This window comes from Euleptes europaea, chromosome 9 (genome assembly GCF_029931775.1).
Source record: "Euleptes europaea isolate rEulEur1 chromosome 9, rEulEur1.hap1, whole genome shotgun sequence".
NCBI classification, from domain to species: domain Eukaryota; kingdom Metazoa; phylum Chordata; class Lepidosauria; order Squamata; family Sphaerodactylidae; genus Euleptes; species Euleptes europaea.
In genome coordinates, this window is record NC_079320.1 from 72,264,885 (window position 1) to 72,286,458 (window position 21,574).

Here is a 21,574-nt window from a genome sequence, read left to right on the forward strand (position 1 = left end):
TAAGAAATGAAATTATATACATGCAATAGCAAAATATTATGAAAGGTTATGAAACAGAAATTCAGTAATTTCTTGCCTCTATAGTTTTGGGTTTTTTCCCTTCTCCATTTTCAGATTCTTCTATTTGAGGCTCTTCTTCACTTTCTTTTTCTCCTTCCCCTTTAGTTTTCTCTTCTGGATGCTCCTGCATTTCTGTGGAGGTGGGGAGACTGGCTTCTTCTAAGCAATTATATGCTTTCTTTCTAGCCTGCATGACAACCACCATGAAAAGTAACCTTATTATTCGGGCATGAGGAGTGACATGTTCTTTCCAAAAATACATTAGAAATATGTACCTGGAGCCCTTCCCCCAAACCTTCACTGAGTTTTTCTATGTTCTGGATAGTGAATCAGATCAAAAAAGTGTATTTCTGTATGTAGCACCAATTTTACACTTTGTGCTGGTGTGTTGTATGAAAAAAGTGAAACCAGTGGTACCTTAGAGGTGAACAGAATTTATTCCAGCATAAGCTTTCATGAGTCCAGAGCTCATTTCAACAAATGCTTCTTTAGTTTACTGTTCTAGCTCTTCTTTATCAATTGTGCTCTCAACATCTGCATCAAGCTATGAAACAAAGTCACCCACCTTGTTAAGCTTGTCAGGAGTGGCTGCAATATGTAGCTCAAATAACAGTTCTGTAAGTTTGGTTACGAACTCATCTCCCATGTCTTCTGCTGCAGCTGCAAACAAACAAACAAATATATAAATAAATAAAAATTTCATAATAGTATCAGTGGCACAATTGATCACAGAACTCATCCCATCCTATCCTCTGTAGTGAAATACAAATTGCAGTCCCATTTTAGAGGAAGAAGAGTTGGTTTTTATATGCTGACTTTCTCTACCACTTAAGGGAGAATCAAACTGGCTTACAATCACCTTCCCTTCCCTACAACAGACACCCTGTGAGGTAAGTGGGGCTGAGAGAGTGCAACTAGCACAAGGTCACCCAGCTGGCTTCATGAGGGGAAACAAATCAAGTTCACCAGATTAGCCTCCGCCGCTCATGTGGAGGAGTGGGGAATCAAACCCGGTTCTCCATATCAGAGTCCACCGCTCCAAACCACCGCTCTTAACCACTACACCGCGCTAGCTCTCTTTAACATTTTATTACCATCATGATGATGATATGCAGGCTCCGGGGGTGGCGTCTTATTACCCTCTGGGTTGGGAGGCACAGACAGGGACAGACAAAACCGAGGAAGGCCAGATGTGATCTGTGTGGGCCATCTCTAATCTAAACTATTACCAATAACTTTGTGATTTCGAAACCTGGTTCCCTACCTAATCTCTTGATTCCAACTTATTCTACTTAAATACTGGTACACCCATGTAAACCCCTTTACTATTTGATACTAAGATGCCAAGTGACTCACATTGCAATCCTATGCAGAAATGAAACCAGTAGGCTTACACTGGAGTAGTTCTGCACAGGACTACACTGTTGGTTTTAATTACACATGTAGATCTCTTTATGCTGTACACACATGATGCATCAGTAATAATGCAAATACCTGTTTCTGTTTTATCATCTTCATCATTTGGTTCTTGGGGAAGGAAGATGGCCTTAATAGCAATCAAGGCATTTTTGGCTGTTTCCAATTCCTCCTGTTCAAGTGATGCTAAATACGACTGTATCTGCAATAAGAAAGAATTACTATTCTTACTAAACCAACATGTGGCTAATTGTGACAAAACGTACCAAGACATGTATGGTGGTGTCCTTTCTGAGAAAAATTAGGCTGGTCTGCCCCACTTTAATCTAGAGCTGATTACAGACCAGTTGTAAGGCATTATTAAAAAGGTAAAGGTCCCCTGTGCAAGCACCGGGTCATTCTTGACCCATGGGGTGGCGCCACATCCCAATGTTTCCTAGGCAGACTTTGTTTACGGGTTGGTTTGCCAGTGCCTTCCTCAGTCATCGTCCCTTTACCCCCAGCAAGCTGGGTACTCATTTTACCGACCTCGGAAGGATGGAAGGCTGAGTCAGCCTTGAGCCGGCTACCGGAAACCAACTCCCATCGGGATCAAATTCAGGTCGTAAGCAGAGCTTTTGACTGCAGTACTGCAGCTTACCACTCTGCGCCACGGGGCTCTTAAGGCATTATTACCGCATTATTAATTGTGGTGCATTTGTGTCAATGTAAATATTTCATTTTGTCCCAGCCTACTTTCCTCCAAAGAACTTAACAGGGGCATATCTGTGATTCCCAATCAAACAGCTTACAGTGCCAGACCTTCTTTACCTTCAGTGGCAGAAATCAGGGCCGGATTTAGGTTTGATAAGGCCCTAAGCTATTGAAGGCAATGGGGCCCTTTATATGTCCAGCTGTCCTTTGTCAACAACAAATTGTCGCTGTTTTTTGTGTTGACTATATGCTACATGGTAATTTATGGACCTAATAGGTATCTAAAGCCATTTGCACATAACAAAATACGTATTTTATCAAAGTATTGTTGAACTGAAATACAATTAAGAAGAAGTATATTAATAGTGAAATAATTATTATTTCCTTTAAATTTTTGGGGGGCCCCCAAGAGAGTGGGGCCCTAAGCTATAGCTTGTTTAGCTTATATGTAAATCCGGCAGAATTTTGTTATTTCCTTCCATCTATACTCTGGATCTGATCTGAATAACCCAGGGCTAGCTCAGTATTATCAGATCTGGAAGCTAAGCAAGGTCAGCCCTGGTTAGTACTTGGATGGAGACTACAAAGGAAGTCCAGAGTCGCTACACAGAGGCAGGAAATGGCAAAGCACCGCTGAATGTCTCTTGCCTTGAAAAACCCTACTGTTAGTTAGCTGCAACTTTATTTTAACCCGGACCTGGATGACCCAGGCTAGCCTGATTTTGTCAGATCTCAGAAGCTAAGCAGGCTTGGCTCTGGTTAGTATTTGGATGGGATACCACCAAGGAATACCAGGGTCGCTACGCAGAGGCAGGCAATGCAAATCACCTCTGAATGTCTCTTGCCTTGAAAAACCTATGGTATAAGTCAACTCCGACTTGACATCACTTTCCACCACATTTTCTGGATCTGAACTGGCTGAAAAGCCTTTTATGATGCTGCATAGATCAGCTGTTCTTCCCTGTTAACAACATGTCTCTGCCCATTTCTGTGCTTGGGAACAGTGTTATGCTGTATGTAATACCATTTACAGCTTAACTTGTCACATTTATTATTTATCCTTTGTTCAGATTTCTGCTTTGTTTCAGATTTCTCCAAATCCCAGTCTTACTACATTGCTTATTAGAAGTCTCATCCTAGTGATTGCGTTTATCTATACTGTGTAATCCGCCTTGATTCTCTGTGAGAAAGGCAGACTATAAATAACATAACATAAATAAAATGGCAGTATCGCATCCAGCAGTGCCTGCTTCATCCATACCCACTGGAATCTAAACTCACTAGAGCAAAAACCCAAAGGATTGAACCTGAAGGCTGCGATTTAGTTAAGGCAGAATTCTTAGGTCGGAAATGAATTAGTACTGCTGGGTTCAGCTGGAATGAATTGCCTCAAAATTTACTGAAATGTGCCTGCTTTTAGTTATTTTTCTGAAATGGGATTTTAAAAAAAGTCTTATTGCTTCATAAATACAAACCTTTATGCGTTGTTTGGAGCGACTAAAGCATTTACAGCCTTTAAAAATATGACAGGAAAAGGGAAACACACCTTTCACATTGAGATGCAGATAAATAACACAGGTTGCTGTTTGTTTGTTTCTGCTGAGGATTTGCTCATGTTTCACATCCAAACTGGAGCAAGGTTTTTTTTTAGAGGGGGTGAGCAGCCATACAATGTCATCCTCTAATCATCCACTTCCCACCTGCTTTAATCCATCTTTCCCAAACTTGGTTAGATACTATATTTCTGGAAAGATCGCAAAGCACCTTTGCTTGCAGTGTGGGTGGGAAGGTGAATAGTTCTGAATGCCCTCCCCACATTGGGACCATTTACCTTGTCTTGAGGCTGCTTTCTCCCCCCTCCCCCAACACACACACTAGTGGAGGGCTTTAAAAAAAAAGTTGGTAATTGTTCAAATGTTATTGCATGGTATTGATCTAGCAAACTATTGCTATAATCTACTAGCTCCTCTGCATTACTAGTTTGCATTTTAAAAAAGAAGCACATGGGAATGGTGCACACTCAGGATGAGTTCAAGAGCACCCCATCCAAGAGCTGTTTTACCTGGAAGTGCCATGTGGACAACTGGAAAATGGAAACATCAAAGTGTATTGGTTAGGAAACACACCTGGAGGGCAGGGCTGATGTATATTTTCTTTCCTTGTTTCTTCATCTCTTTCAGAATGTCTGAAGGGATGAGGATATTGAGTGGGGGAGACGTTTTACATGTTTAATACCAAACGGACAAATGAACAGCCTAGAGTGTGTTAGAAGGTAGTTAGGAAAATTTTGGGCGAGCAAGTGGAAACAGGATTGCATGTGTAGGGTTGGAGGGCGGGAACTATTGATTTGGGTGGAAGGCAGGGTATTTCATTGGGATGTTTTAATTTTGTTAAAAAAAAGAATCTGCTCACAGAAGGAATAAGCAGGGTGGGAAAGAGTTGAAATATGGGTATCAGCTCCCTTTCAGTGGTTGGCATGGGACACAGTGGATAAATTTTACAGTACCATAAGTCTACAGGCTAGGGCAGAATGCAAAGTCAAATTAAATAAATAAATGGAAATCCCTGGCCTCTCTGTGGTATAAGGGAGGTTCCTAGAGACAGGATTTCTACCATATAGGGAGCAATTCCTGAAAAATATGTTCCAGTAATCCTTCTCGTTGCCTAGATTTATGCAGTCTATATACTGTACCTTGCCTTCACTTTCATTAGACAGAATTTCCAGAGCTTCCAGATGAGACAGACCTTGAAACTCATCAAAAAGCAGCCCGTAGTGCGCTGTCCGTTCAAATGTGACTTGCTGGGCCAGTCTCTGCTTCTCTTTCTCTTTCGCTTCCCGCAACAGCTGCGGAAACATAGATCACGGTTGCTGGTTTATTGGCTGCACAGCAGATTTGACAGATTTTATAACCATCAGACTTGACTCCGCTAGGCAATAATAATAAAATTGGGGAGGGTAGCTCGTACCAGCAGAGGTGAAAATGCTTCATCATTTTTGGCTAAAACAGTTCCAGCAACACATTTTAAGCTGGATTCTCTCTGTATGGTTTTCCTCCATAGTGCTGGCTATATAAGCTGGCTTGGTTTGTAAAGCTGCTTGTACTGTCAATTACAGCATTAGGCATAGATCACAAATTTAAACTTCTAGTTACAAGGAAGAAAAAAATAAAAGCGTTGAATGCATGGTAATAAGTGTATGCATTTTTACTTCAATGACATTTGGGCAGGAGACCTTCTTGGAAGACTGTTCTTTAAAACAAGGATTTTGAACCCCAGTTTTAACTACAGGTACATCATCATACCAAGGCCTCCAACTGGCTGAGATGGTGAATGCCCCCCTTCCGCTACAGAGCTCTGACTACTCCTCATGCTGCTCCCCTGTCCCCCAGGAGTAGAATTCTAGGGGAGGGATATTTTGGCTGCACGGGATGGGGAAGGAAAGGGAAGCTGCACTTCACAGATGGAAATCCGTCTGGTAGGATCCAAGCCAAGGATTCCTGTCTTTGCTTGCTCACTCTTTAATTTGGAATAAAGAACAGCTGCACTACAGCAAATGGAAAATTGGATTCTTTCATGTGTTTCTGCTTTCTGTTGTAGAACTGCACATTATTCCAATTCCTGAGTGGAGACTTGCTTTACTCTTTTTTGAAAGGCTTGTCTGCTTCAAAAGTTTCATTCTGGATAGTGGTATATCCACTCTTACCTCAACTACATGGTTGCTACAGAGCCAGCATGGTGTAGTGGTTAAGAGCGGTGGTTTGGAGCAGTGGACTCTAATCTAGAGAACCGGGTTTGATTCTCCACTCCTCCCCATGAGTGGTGGACACTAATCTAGTGAACCGGGTTGGTATCCCCACACCTGCACATAAAGCCAGCTGGGTGACCTTGAGCTAGTCACAGTTCTGTTCAAGCTCTCTCAGCCCCACCTACCTCACATGGTGTATGTTGTGGGGAGGGGAAGGGAAGGTGATTGTAAGCTGGCTTGATTCTTCCTTAAGTGGTAGAGAAAGTCGGCATATAAAAGCCAACTCTTCTTCTGCTGCTTCCTGTTGGCCCATTCTCAGAATGATTTGTAACTGTGACGTCAAAAAAAAGGGGGACTCGCGGAGAATAATAGCCTTCCACACACTTCAAGCTGCCTTATACTGAATCAGACCATTGGACCATCAAGCTCAGTACTGTCTACTCAGACTGGCAATGGCTGTCCAAAGTCTGGGCTGAGGTTTTTTACATCGCCTACTGCCTGGCATCTACTGGAGTGTTTCTTTTTGTCAGTAACTCCCACCTTTTGGAACAGGCTCCCGGAGAAGGGGTGGCATCTTTAGGTTATAGAAGGCCTTGCATGTCCATTCTATTTGCAGGGGCTTTTAATGGGATTTAAACGGCAGGAGTTTTCGGGAAGAGGAGTGTTAATGGGGTTTTATTGCATTTTGCCTGTTTTTGATCTTGGAATCATAAGCTGCCTTGAGCCAGAAGGGAAAGGCTGGGTGTACTTATTTTAATAAACCTAGTTACTTTCTATGGCTGCGCTATCACCTGAGATAAGGAAACTGTTCTTTCCATCAGCGTTTTGGTCTTCTTAAATCCAGGATCACTTTCTGCCAGGACATTCATCGTTTTCTTGCCAATGAATTCCAAAGCACCAAGTCCACCAGTTAAGACACTCTTACCCTGCACAAAATGAGAACAATATTCTTAGCAACTAGCATCACAACCTCAAACACATTTACACTGCAATAAGAAAATCCTGTTTGTTTCTCAACTTGTTTTAATCTCTCTGCACTACACCACTTCGTAGCATTCACTGTAATAGAGTGTAGTGAGAAGAAATCAATTTTTTAAAAACCGCATTCAGGATCTCTTTAAGTTAAGACTTGCAGAAAGCCATGAAGAGTTTAGAAGCGAGGGAGACACCGTGCCACCTTTGAATCTGGCTCACTGGCACAGCACTAAGTAAATGTCGTGATCATAAATAATCATAGCTGGTGCGGGAGAAATCTGTGGGCAGGCAGTTGCCCTGTAGAATAAACTGCTTGCATTGGCCCTTAGGTTGCAAGGATGGTTACTCACCTGCCTTGAATACACGTAATGTCAGAAGGTGCTATACAAGCATCTGAATTACTGTCAGGCCTGACAGCTTGTATTGCTGCTCACAGGCTTTGGGAGTTATGAATCTCTGGGTGAGCCCGAAGCCATCATAGCACATAATCAATCACGACAGAGCTCCACCAGCTGACGCTTTGCGTAAGAGAGCCAGATCAGCCTGAATGTGACTGCACTCCAAAGTTGACCATAAGATAGGTTGGAGTTGCTGTAAAAAGATTGCTCTGAAGCCAGAAGTTAAGTTGTCACTTCCTAACCATATAAAATGCATGGTGTCATAATAACAACAAACCACTTCTACAAATACTGGTTTCTGCTGCCGTAAACAGCACTGTTTATTTATTTATATCCCACGGATAGGAAGAAAATAGATTCCTTTGAAATGTGGTGTTGGAGGAGAGTGTTACAGATTCCGTGGACTGCCAAAAAAACAAATCAGCAGGTTATAGCCTGAACTGACCCCAGAAGCTAAAATGACTAGACTGAGGCTATCGTATTTTGGTCACGTCATGAGACGACAAGAGTCACTGGAAAAGACAGTCATGCTAGGAAAAGTTGAGGGCAGCAGGAAAAGAGGAAGACCCAACAAGAGATGGATTGACTCAATAAAGGAAGCCACAGCCCTCAATTTGCAAGATCTGAGCAAGGCTGTCAAAGACAGGACATTTTGGAGGACTTTCATTCATAGGGTCGCCATGAGTCAGAAGCGACTTGATGGCACTTAACACACAACACACATTCTCCCCATTAGGGACCCAAAATAGCTTATAACATTTTTCTCTTCTTCATTTTATTCTCACAACAACCCTATAAGGAAACTTAGGCAGAGAAAAGAGCAAGAGTCCAGTAGCACCTTAAAGACTAACAATATTTCTGGCAGGGTATGAGCTTTTGTGAGCCACAGCTCACTTCAGATACAGCTAGAATGTGAGTCCATCTATCCTTAAGCAGAGAAGAGTCTACTTAAGGATAGATGGACTCACATTCTAGCTGTATCTGAAGAAGTGAGCTGTGGCTCACAAAATTCCCCTAGAACACTTCTTTGCATTTTCCTGGGTATATTGCCCCCCCTTTAATTCGAGCTACTTACAGTATTCTGCACTGCACTAGAAAGGGTAGAAAACACTCCACGTGATCCCAAAGGAGACGAAGACAAAGGTGTGTTGTCTAAAGAGGTTTCCTGTATAATCTCCTCAGAGTCTTAAAAGCAAAACAAACAACATCCAAGCCAAATGCAAAAATACATTAAATTAATATACCGGAACAACTCTTTATCCTATCTGTGCAGCTGTCTCTCCCGGTATGCCCCCCAAAGAGCCCTACATTCACCAAACAACAACTTGCTGGCACTCCCCGGCCCGAGAAGGGCATTCTTGGACCTGGCCCTGGTGGAGCTTTGTCCAGAGACACCAGGGCCCTGCGGGATCTGGCACAGTTCCGCAGGGCCTGTAAGACAGAGATGTTCCACCAGGCCTATGGCTGAAGGCAGCAATGGTTTTCATTGTAGCTGGTCTCCTTTCCCCTTCTCCCCATTTTATCTGGGTTGATTTGATTCGGGGATCCTGACTGTCTCTTCTCCAGGCTGGCTGCTGAACTGTGTTTCCATGAATTGGGCGCCATGTAGATTTTAGAGTTTATGGAATTTCTGGAATTATGGTTTTAATTGTAAATTATATTTTGTAAGCTAATTATTGCATTGAAATGGATGTTTTTATGAGGTAAGCCGCTCTGAGCCCGGTTTTGGCTGGGATAGAGTGGGACATAAATTTTAAAATGAATAAATAAATAAAATGTCTGCCGCTGTGATTGTGAAGTAGCATCACCTACTACCTGTGATGGAGCTTTCATCTGTGTCAAGAGGAGGCTCTTCTGAGGGGTCGGAAGAAGGGCCATGAAGTCCGAGGGTAGCTGCTTTTTCCTTAACCGCTATAAATCCTTGCCCTGCAGTAGAATAATGTAACCAACAGTTCCATATATATTTCTTAAGAGAAAATATGAGACAAAGAAAACAGGTGATGTGGTGTCTATTATTTAGGAGATATCATTTCTTATTGCGGCTGTGATTTTACTATCTTGGTTTTAACTGTTTTTGTACTGCGCTGATTCTTCTTTACATGCTGTTTGTAATCTGCTTTAAAGCACTCTTTGATGGTGGGAAGGGTATTAATATTTTAATCAGAACTTTTCTGATTAAACTTTTCTGTCCAAGAAGAGAACCTGCCTGTTCTCAAGTACACTGCCTTCAGAAGAGAGGTGGGCAGCAACCAGAAACAGGGATTTTTAAAATAATGGCACCCTGACTCTGTTATGCCCCCCCCTAAAGTTTGCCTGTTTGTACCATAGTCTTCTTTAGATGCCAGTTGAAAACTTTTCTATTTACCCAGGGTAAAGCTGAGGGGTACTATCTTTTGAGGACCCTTTTAGGAATATCCTTTTAAGATGCTGACCATTTCTTAATGATGTTTCTTATGCCTCTGGCTTGTCTTATGCTGTGGAGCTTTTTAACGGTTTGTTGCATGATTTGATGCATTGCACGGCATATTCATCAAATGTGGTTACCAGTATTTGAACAGACCCAGAAATCATGATCTTTATTCATAGATATCTTTATAAAGCACTGTACAAATGCTTTTCTTGACTGGTTGCTACTTAAGCATTACTGGCCAGTGAATCACATTGCCAGGGGTGCAGCAACTAAGGGGACATTATCAATACCACCCTTACCAATTGTTCGTATATTGTATTTTGTAAATCTCTTAAAGCCTGAATTTGGCTAGATTACACTTTTTGTGGTTATCAGCAAGATGTAGGTAATTGAGTGAAGCTTATAAATCAAAATATAAATAAGTATTTCATGAATTACTGCCACTGTGGTAAAACATATTGTTATTACCTGGAACAAACTATTTATATTTTTTATCCTTCAGGGATATCAAATTAGAGTAAGAGGCAAACAAGGGACTATGGATGAGAAGGAAGGTTCCATTTCAAGGTTCTGCGATTGCTAGCTAAAGTACTCATAAGACACTCTATAAATTCAATAATAATAATTTGCTAGGTACCATAAAGTTGCATAAGATATCCCAGTAGTGTGAAACAGCACCGCTGAGAAATTACACGGAAGAACAGAAATGTATCTCAGGGAAAAACAAAAATCAGCCAAGTTGACAAGCCTCTGAAGAGGCAGACTCGTAAATGACTCAAAGCTTGAAATTAACGTGCTACTATACTGACTGTGCAATCCTGTCCCTGACTTGTGACCACTGGGCAGAGATAGAATTGCTACTAAATTCATTTGCAGCAAGAGGAGCTAAACTGGAGTAGTATGTTTATGCCAGTGCCGTGCCACCGCTGTAACTGGCAGTACGTATTGCTGACCTAACGCTAATACTCGTGGACACATAGTCACCACAAGGAAAAAATATAGTCGGCTTTGGGTGTGAGGATCTCAGGGAGAGAAAAGTCTTCCCCGGCCCTGATATTTAAGATTTTTTTAACTGGAGAAATTAAATTCTAGGCCTTTTGAATGCAAAGTCTGTGATCCGCCACTGAAATACATCTCTTCCCCAAAGGGTATTGCCTGCTCTCCTGTCTTATTAAATCCTTTTGAATTCCATCAGTATGCTTAACACTTAATTATCATGAAATGTTTTCTATCTTCTACAAAAGACACCGCTTCGCTTCTTTCAGATCTTTGGGATAGCCTCCTAGTGATTTAATTGCTTCTAATTAACCTTGGCAAATTCATAATCATTTTATTGCTTGCGCTGACCTGCTTTGTGGGTCTTAATTTAGCTAACGGATAGTTCTGAGCTCTTAATTTCATATCTATTGCTCCCATTCTGCATTTTTGAATATGTTTTGGAAAGATAATCTAATAGCAATTTCAATTACTTGTTTCCAGTGAACCGTACCCTTTCTTTAAAAATTGTTGAGATTCTGACAATGTATTACAGACAAATCAATATGTAATTAGAAAAATCACAAATCCTTAATTAATCACAGGACTCACACACACATGGTTCCTCATTGTTGATACAACTTTGGATTTCCTATACAATAAACTCCTAGCTGCAAACATGGTGTACTCTCCAGGGCAAAAACAAAAGCCATCCAAAATGCTAATAGAGGCAGGTCTTTTCCTTGAGGGTTTCCTTCTAGAAAAAAAAGGTTATCTCCAACCTTCCCCTTCTGTCTCCAAAGGTTTTTTTGGTTCTAAACTTTCCAGGTATACTTTTATTTTCAAGGAAAATATGCACGTATGTGCATATTTGCTGGTAAGCTGATTATCAACAAATATGTGTGGATGATGCATTATGCCCAAGCAATTCAATTTTCTGACCCTTCAGCAATTTCAGAAGCATGTATCTAAATCTGCAAGACAATATTGTAGAAAAACTCCCCCTCCCTCTACCGAGAAAGAATAATTTGTTTGCTGTGCATAATGATATTTAAGTAGAGAAAGATAGCTAGAAGAATACAAATTACTCGGGATAGATCTCACCGATGGTGTCGGCTGACAGATTGATTTCTGTCAGCAGAATGCAATTTGCTTGCTTCCCCACACTTGCTTACCTAGGCTGCAGCTGGGGTAACTTGCCTCCAGGTAGGGTCTGTCGCTGATCTCCAGACTATAGAAATCAGTTATCCTGGAGCAGCTTTAGAGAGTGGACTCTATGGCGTGTCCAGACAGCCTTAATGTTCCAATTCCATTTCCCTTTATTACCATTTCTCCCCCTCATTTCCACTCAGCTTGGTGAGCAATCCCTTGCTGTCCTCGTTTTTCCACATTCCACGTTTTCTCCTGGGTTTCAGAAAGAGCGAGAGAAAAACACTGAAAAACCAGGCCAGCAAGGGATTGGCAATGAAGCTGTGTGGAAGCAAGAGAAAAAACCGGTAACAGAGGGAAATGAAACCAGAACATCAAGGCTGTTTGAAAAACACCTATGCCATCACATCCCTGCTGAGTTTACTCCCCTCCCCAAACTCCATCACCCTCAAATACTGCCCCCAAATCTCCAGGGATTTCCCAAAATGAAAATGGCAGCCCTAGCTGCAATTAGGGTTGCCAGCTCTGGCGTGGGAAATACCTGGAGATTTTGGGGGTGAAGCCTGAGGAGGGCGGGGTTTGCAGAGGGGAGGGACTTCAATGCCATACAGTCCAATTGCCAAAGTGGCCATTTTCTCCAGGGGAACTGATCTCTGTCACCAGGAGATCAGTGGTAATAGTGGGAGATGTCCAGCCACCACCTGGAGGCTGGCAACCCTGGCTGCAACCAAAATCCCCCCCACGCTGCTGCTTCTGGGCACATTTTGGGCTGCAGTGGGAGTCTAGGAGACAAAGAAGTTGTGCCCCTCTGAGAGAAATCCTTCTCTCAACAGAAACGCTCCACAATATCTAAGCCATTGCTTGAACACATTGGTATTTATGCAGTTTGAGTATCATTTCATTAACAATCTGCATAAGAGGTAAAAATCGAGCATAAGAGGGTTGAACAGGAGTTTAAGAATGGCCTTGTTGAAATTAAATGTTTTGATCACTTTTACTACATGCGATATGGGACAAATAAAGCAACAAAAAGCAAACTGATGCTCAACTCAGCAAGTGACAACATTGTGATTAATAAGAAATAAGCAGAAATGTGATTAATAAGAAATAGGAGAGGCAAAGAACTTGAGGCTCTGTTCCCAGTTCTAGTGGCTGTACTGATTAAAACTACCAAAGAGCTGATCCACAAACTTGTTTAAGCCAGTTTAAACCCAGCTACTTTAGACTGGCCTTGTGGAATGGCATAGTATAGCCCAATCTTGTCATATCTTGGAAGCTAAGGAAGGCCAGTACTTGGAAGACTCTGCTGAGGCAGCAATGGCAAACCAGCTCTGCTTAATCACTTGCCTTGAGAACCCCATGCTGGGGTTGGCTGCAACTTGACGGCACTTTACATATATACACACACACTTTACTCTGGCATATTGGTTTATGGATCAGATTGTGAGAAGGTGAGAACGCTTACAGTAGATGATTGTGACTCCATGTCTGTTATGAGCTTTGCAACAGAACAAGCATAACATGGGCCTTTGATTCTCTTCCCTGTTAAGGCTTTGTGCTGCTAGATGAACCTGTCTAAACCTCTTTCTCTTTCATGTGTGGGACCGCAATGTCAAATGAATAACTACACCACAGATTAAGTACTACAGACCTGGTGTTATCTAGAACACATGTTCTTCAACAGAAGTAGTTCACACATTTTAATTGAAAGTCACCAGTGTGATACATTACTGACTCATGTACACCACACCAGTGTAGTACAGTGGTTAGAGTGGTTGACTAGGATCTGGGAGACCCAGGTTTGAATCCTGAGTCAGCCATGAAACTTGCTGTGTGACCTTGGGCCAGTCACACACTCTCAACCCAACCTACCTCACAGGGTTGTTATGAGAATAAAATTGGTGTGTGGAGAATAATCTAAGCCACTTCAGGTCCCCACTGGGGAGAAAGGGGTGCATAAACAAACAACAACAACAACAACAAAACAAATAAATAAAATGTGTACAGTAGCTTGATTGATAAACAGCTGCTGTACTATGCTTCTCTCCTTTGCTTTGCTTTAGTGCCAAACTAAACATTACAACACAGCATCTCATAACATTAACCTGTCTGCAATTTGTTCCAAGCAAAGCACCCTTGGAAATGAGTGATTTACAGCAGAGAAGGGGTTGGGGGAGTTGGTTTGTATACCCCAATTTTCTCTACCTAAGGAGTCTCAACGCAGCTTACAATCACCTTTCCTTCCCCACAACAGGCACCTTGTGAGGTAGGTGAGGCTGAGAGATTTCAGAGAGAACTGTGACTAGCCCAAGGTCACCCAGCAGGCTTCCTGAGGAGTGGGGAAACCAACCCGGTTCACCAGATTAGAGTCTGCCATCCATGTGGAGGAATGATCAAACCCAATTCTCCAGATTAGATTCCACTGCTCTTAACCACTATACCACACTGGTTCTCATTTTAACCCTTTCCAAACCATTCCCCCCCCCAACTCCATCTGAAGTTCCCTGCATATTAGCAGAACAGTATTTATTTTGCAAATATTGGTTGGAAACCCTACAGAGGGAAATGCAGCTTGGAAGGGGAAGTCTCAAAGGAAAATGTTACACAGGGCTACATGGTAACGTTTAAGGGAAGGGGCCAAGGATCAGGGGTGGAACATCTGCTTTGTATGCAAAAAGATCCCAGGTTCAATCCCCGGCATCTCCAGTTTAACAAAAAGGACCAGGTAGTAGGTGAAGAACATAAACACACATGAAGCTGCCTTATACTGAATCAGACCCTTGGTCCATCAAAGTCAGTATTGTCTACTCAGACTGGCAGTGGCTTTCCAGGGTCTCAGGCAGGGGTCTTTCACATCACCTATTTGCCTGGTCCCTTTAACTGGAGATGCTGGGGATTGAACCTGGGACCTTCTGCATGCCAAGCAGATGATCTACCACTGAGCCACGGCCTCTCCCCAAAGGCCTGAAACTCTGGAGAGCCAATTCCAATCAGAATAGACAATAATTACCTTGATAGACCAATGGCCTAATGGTGTTCAGGGACCAAACCAGACCTGATACCTCGCTTATTGGGATTTCTGCAGTTTTTAGTAAGTTAATTTGTAGTCCAAGGTGGCAGTTTTAAAGAAGGAGAGGTTATTTAACCCTATCCTCCTGTTAACCTCTTTGAGAATTTAAAATGCCTTTCCAAAGATGCAGCTGGCTCTCATGGGAAAATATATGGATTCAGGCTCCCAAGTGATCTATTTTCCCGGAAGTGACAATTGCAGCAGCTTTGGAGAAGCGTTTCAAATCATGGAAGAGGTATGGGTTAAACACCCTCTCCTCCCATCTATGCTTCTCCATCATCAAATCAGCCAACTTGGGTCAGTGAATTAGCCATTTAATGCCCCCCCTTTGAAATGTGGTGTTGGAGGAGAGTGTTACGGATACCGTGGACTGCCAAAAAAAACCAAATCAGTGGGTTATAGATCAAATCAAGCCTGAACTGACCCTAGAAGCTAAAATGACTAAACTGAGGCTGTCATATTTTGGTCACATTATGAGAAGACAAGACTCACTGGAAAAGACAATCATGCTAGGAAAAGTGGAAAGCAGCAGGAAAAGAGGAAGACCCAACCAGAGATGGATTGACTCTATAAAGGAAGCCACGGCCTTCAATTTGCAAGATCTGAGCATGGCTGTTAAGGATAGGATGTTTTGGAGGACATTTATTCATAGGGTCGTCATGAGGCAGAAGTGACTTGATGGCACTTAACACACACACCCCATACATGTGTCTTCCACAGTCTACTTTGGCCATTAGCTTGCCAGACAAGGTATGGGAACAGTATACAACAGCACCACGTGTGTGGATCAAGATCCTCTGCACCAAGGGTTTGTTCATGCCATGCAGAAAGTCAAAGCAATTACTTTCAATCATTTTTTATATATCAGCTTTGCTGGTCTGAATACTTAACAACTGTGGCAGATGCTGTCGAAAGCAGGGATTTGCCCCACGATCCCCAAGTTGTCCATCTACTCCCTTTAGGCGGCGAATCCACATCCTACAGGAAAAAAAGATATGCAGGACACTGTCAGTCAAATCACATTATACAGATAATAGCTACTGAAATCTGGAGAAACTTATTAGTTTAAAATCATTATGCTTGGAGAAATAGAATTCAGTGTAGAAACGAAACAAGCTGTAATGCCATAGAAACCAACCAATTTCTTATGGCTTAAGGTTTTGTATCTGGCAATTTTGCATCATCAGATACATGGTCCAGTTTTGGATATGAGGAGAAAGGTCAGTTTGCTGAAATCCATCATTTATCGCAGCTTGTTAATTTGGAAATTGACACTTCTTAACTTTCTCCTGTGGGTTGTTTCCATTTTCTATTCATATACAGGCCAAAGCTGCAACACTTCTGGCCTATGTTATCCTTGTAAGAAAAATACACACAAACGCCCCCTGAGTAAAGGGATGTAACTGGAGATATGAGAATTTTTATTTTCTGTTCTTTTAACTGCATATATTAGCAATGGCAGCAATCATAGTACTATATAAGATTTTACACTGTATTATGGTGTGAAGTTCACTTTGAATGGAACATTATCTACATGTTGAAAGCATATGCTACCACAAGCAAATTATTGGGAAAAGATAGCTTTAGGATATTGGGCTACACTTCTTGTATCTTAAGTGCTTTGATAATTATCCAGCTCCACATCATAACAGTACTTCAAACGGTGTTCCAGAGAACTCTGGGATTTGTCAGAATTTAATCAGAGGGTAGCTATGAAGGGCCCTGACCTGGATGGCCCAAGCTAGCCTGATCTTGTCAGATTTCAGAAGCTAAGCAGGGTCAGCCCTGGTTAGTATTTGTATGGGAGACCAAGGAATACCAGGGTTGCTGTGCAGAAGGCACTGGCAAACCACCTGTTAGTCTCTTGCCTTAAAAACCCCAAAAAGGGGTCGCCATACACACACACACAGCTATGAAGGAGCTAGAAAAGATTCTTAAGTGTAAGAATGTGTCACTGGCAACCAAGATCAAGTTAATTCATGCCATCGTATTCCCTATTACTATATATGGGTGTGAAAGTTGGACAATGAAGAAAGCTGACAGGAAGAAAGTCAATTCCTTCAGAATGTGGTGTTGGAGGAGTTTTATGGATACCATGGACTACCAAAAAGACAAATAAATGGGTTCTAGATCAAATCAAGCCTGAACTGTCCCTAGAAGCTAAAATGAGTAAACTGAGGCTATCGCACTTTGGTTACATTATGAGAAGACAAGAGTCACTGGAAAAGACAATCATGCTAGGAAAAGTCAATGGCATCAGGAAAAGAGGAAGACCCAATATGAGATGGATAAAGAAAGCCATGGCCCTCAGTTTGCAAGACCTGAGCAAGGCTGTTAATGATAGGACATTTTGGAGGATACTGATTCATATGGTCACCATGAGTCAGAAGCAACTTGATGACACTTAACACACACAGGACTGGAGATGGTCTCTCACTCTCCAGTACTGTCTTTTCTTCTTGACCGTCACCCCAAAGCCTGCTTGTGGGACAAGGGGCTTTGACAAGTACCACCCATAAATGGCTGCATGGGGGGCAATTAGAAAATGCTGGGAGGTTCTAAGCCAAGCATCCTCCAAGGATGGGTTCAGATGGATACCCATGTTGGTCTGCAGTAGAAGAGCTAGTGCTACTAGACATGAATCTAGCTCTCCAAGGATGGGGGCAGCTGTTTCCCAAGGAATGCTCCCTGCAGACTCAAAGGGGATGCCTCCTGGGAGGTCTTATGAAGCACCTCCTCTAGTGAGGTGGTGGTAAGCCAGGACTGGTTTTTTGCTTTGGGGAAGAAATGGTTTTGGGGAAAAAGCAACATGACACCAAGAAACACTCAGCTGTTCACCACACTGGGGATCACTGATCTAGGACATGTGGGGCAATGGTAAGGCCCAGCTGACTTGGAGGATGGCCTTCGTCAACTAAACATGTTCCTTGGAGAGCCCTGAAATGCACCAAGAATCCCTGGCAGACAAATCAATGTGGAAAGTGTTATCTGATGGGACGAAGTCCAGAAACTGCTGCATTAAGACATTAAAACCAATATATTGGGTTAAAAAATTCTGCTGCCCTTTTCAACCTTCATCTACTTTATGAACTCAGCTACACAATGTATTGGGCATTTTGTCCTGAAGACAGCCCATTAGAAAAAAATTAATTATTTATGTGTATGTTTCTCTTCATCTGCTGTCAGAGGGACAGAATAAATCATTTTCTTTTCCAGTTATTGTCCCATATCTCCTTTGCCTGAAAATCAATCAGGCATCTTTTCAGCTTACATTCTAACATGGAGAATTATCTGGATGCAGTATTACTGAACATTTATTTCATTTTGCTGACTGGTAAAAAAAAGCAGCAACCGCTAGTATGGTTTTATTATTTATTATAGGCACAAGCAATAATGATGGTATCAGTTATATGCTTTCACCTGGGGCCAAATTCAAAGTCTCATGGAACTTTTAACACCAAGGCCAGTTTAATCATCTATATAAAAGCCAAGTCTTACCTTTCATCTTTTGGCTGCTCTTGGTTTAAATTGTATCCCACACACCTGCTCTCGGGGGCGGGGGGGCATATATATTTAGATACAAAGCAAAAAAACTGTGCAGTCAAGAGTGGCAGAGGTAGTGCATTTTTGTGTACAGAGAAACACACTGGCTCCACCAAAAATAACAGCAAGCCTCCACATCCTTTCCTGTCTGATCTGCCTCCTCAGATCACAGCAACAAAAGGTAAGAACTGCATTCCTATCTCACAGAATACTGCGCTACCGTTAGGCTGAGGCAATAATTTACAACTCAACTGTTGCCAATCCAGTTGCAAATGACGGTGGAAGCACAATGATAGCACAATATCCAGTGATGTGCAGATGCAGCTGAGAATGTTTGCTCTCCCCAGTAGAGCACTGCTCTCCCTTTTCAATGGGTTTCTCCCTCCCCACCCCTAGAATATGCCAAATCATGAGGGAAAAGAAAGGTGCCTTTTCCCTCTGGTGCAGCAGTCTCTGGTAAAATGGACCCATCCAATGGGAAAGGACAGTCCATGTAGATCTTTGTTTGGAGCATGGGTCCCCAATCCAGTTGAGCCTGTGGGCAACTTTTGCAATGTTCGGAATGGGGACTGGGTACAACCACAAAAAGGCTGCCACAGGAGGCCCTAACAAAATGGCTGCCATGGAATGCTGGAGCCAACTGCCAAATTTTGGGAGGCTGCAATCCAAGCAACCTATAAAGGAGGCAGCCGTTTCTGAATGGGTGTTTGTTACAGACACAAAGAATTCTGGGTTCTTCTGAAGTACCTCCTGCTATAAGGAGGTAGAGGAAAGCCAGGATAGGCCATTTGCGTTGACAAATTTGTGTCAGGAAAACCATTGGTGGACACTATGCCCACAGGTACCACATTAGGGATCACTAGTTCAGAGCATGCTAAGTGTGCCTCACTTCCGTACTCAGGGATCTTTACCTCATGCTTGTTATCCTGAGCATACTTTGCTACTATAAAAATATTTGTGCTGTTGGCAGTGATGAGCAGACTTAGGTTTAGAAATTGATTTGTCTGTTGGGTGTGAATTCGAAATGATTAACAGTGCAGTCTTAAACAGTGTTACACCCTTCTCAATTTTTATTAAGACCAAACAAAATAAAAATATGCTATTTTGTTTGGTCTTGGCTTTTGCTTCAGACTAATCTGTCTCCCTGCCACCCAAATAATAGTAGAATCTGTTCATGTTATAACGTATGCTAGTGAGCTGTGGCTCACGAAAGCTCATACCCTACCAGAAAATATTTTTGTTAGTCTTTAAGGTGCTACTGGACTCTTGCCCTTTTTGACTAACGTATGCTAGTGTATGTCTAGATTTTGGGAATGCATTCCTGGGTGGTTCTCAAAGTCTCCTTGAGTTCTGCACTCATATGACAATGAACACGAAAAAGGGCAGTTTTTGATGTATTTTCCCCTCACCCTTAACAAAGCAATACTTGAATGCTGACAGGCAAAAATAGCAGCTATTGCATACTCCCAAACATTTGTTTCTGAATAGAAACCAAAAGCATACAATACCCCACGCTTAGAAGAATGCAATATTATGTGAACACATACTGTAAGAACAAAAGCAAAGTTTGTTTCCATTTGAACTTCTTTTTTTTAATAATGCCGCTCTCACTAAAAGATGGCATTGCACATTCCTTTAACATGCTATATAGTGCTGTTCCTTTCTGTACCCAAAGATGTGGGTGTGCAGGCATCAAAAATGGTCAGAGGAGGGGCTGTAACATATTCCAAATGAGTAGCCATGTTAAGTGTGTTACAGCAAATCCAAGGAGTCTGCGGCACTGTAAAGAATAACATTTACTGTGGCATAAGCATATGTGGCGAAGAGCCCACTTCAACAGGAACACTGGTAATATGCTTTGCATGCACATCTTTCTGTATCCTGCGAGCATCAGGCAAAGAAGATCGGAGGCAGGCACTGATACATAAGAGTGGAACTTAGAGTTGCCAATTTCCAGGTACTAGCTGGAGATCTCCCGCTATTACAACTGATCTCCAGCAGATACAGATCAGTTCCCCCGGAGAAAATGGCTGCTTTGGAAATTGGACTCTATGGCATTGAAGTCCCTCCCCTCCCCAAACCCCACCCTCCTCAGGCTCCGCCCCAAAAACCTCCTTCCAGTGGCAAAGAGGGACCTGGCAACCCTAGAGAGCCAGTGTGGTATAGTGGTTAAGAACGGTAGTTTGGAGCGGTGGACTCTGAACTGGAGAACCGGGTTTGATTCCCCACTCCTCCACATGAGCGGTGGAGGCTAATCTGGTGAACTGGATTTGTTTCCCCACTCCCACACACAAAGCCAGCTGGGTGACCTTGTCCAGTCATTCTCTCTCAGCCTCACCTACCTCACAGGGTGTCTGTTGTGGAGAGGGGAAGGGAAGGTGAATGTAAGCCGGTTTGATTCTCCCTTAAGTGGCAAAGAAAGTCGGCATATAAAAACCAACTCTTCTTCTTCTACATGTGAAATGCTGCTGGAAACAGAAATCCTATGCCAAATTCTCTCCCTCTGTAATGTGTACGGGTAAAAACTCAACACGATGCCATCACCTTAAGGAATATGCAAACATACCCTATTTAAGATACTCCTTTGACTATGTTATGGAGCAGACATATAATTAATAGGGGAAATCTATTTGAAAGAAAGTGAAGAGTGTTTCTTACTGGGCTACTCGGTTCATTCGGTATTTCAGATCCAGGTTCTGGGTTGAGGCTCACAGTCTCACTGCATTCACCAGGGACAATCGCAGCTAGGTCTCTGCTACAATGCTCCTCATTCAAAGGATAGCCTGATGTGGCCAGGTCCCCTTCTTGCCCGTGGCCTGAGCATTCAGAAACTTCCTTCACATGCTGTGATGGTCCAAGTTCTACCGGTTCACTGTATATCTCTGTGACAGAGACTGAAACGTTACTCCTTGGTTCTAATATTTCTGAGTTTTCTTCATCATGAGTGCCACCAGACATTTTTTTTAATTCTGTGTAAGAACAAGAAATAAAGTAATGTAAGATGCAACTGTAAACATAGGAAGATGAACATTTCCCCCCTCATGACTGAAGGTTACTGGAACCCACTTTGTACTTTACTACCTCAGGCTGAAAGAGAACATTTCAAAAATCATACAAACCCTTTTCACTTGTTATGGTTT

The 21,574-nt window shown here is 42.4% G+C and overlaps 1 protein-coding gene across 1 annotated transcript in view; it reads right to left on the reverse strand.

The window, feature by feature from the left end:
* Positions 1-21,212, reverse strand: part of FAM114A1 (family with sequence similarity 114 member A1) — a 41,039-nt gene extending 19,827 nt beyond the window's left edge. Inside the window, exons 1-9 of the mRNA XM_056855543.1 lie at positions 21,093-21,212; positions 15,783-15,869; positions 9,103-9,213; positions 8,363-8,472; positions 6,706-6,840; positions 4,862-5,014; positions 1,555-1,678; positions 626-720; positions 77-247 (exon numbers count right to left, since the gene is read on the reverse strand). Coding sequence (XP_056711521.1) covers positions 77-247; positions 626-720; positions 1,555-1,678; positions 4,862-5,014; positions 6,706-6,840; positions 8,363-8,472; positions 9,103-9,213; positions 15,783-15,840 — 957 coding nt within the window. The 5' untranslated portion in view covers positions 15,841-15,869; positions 21,093-21,212. The remainder of the gene's footprint in view (positions 1-76; positions 248-625; positions 721-1,554; positions 1,679-4,861; positions 5,015-6,705; positions 6,841-8,362; positions 8,473-9,102; positions 9,214-15,782; positions 15,870-21,092) is intronic.
* Positions 21,213-21,574: the final 362 nt, after the last annotated feature.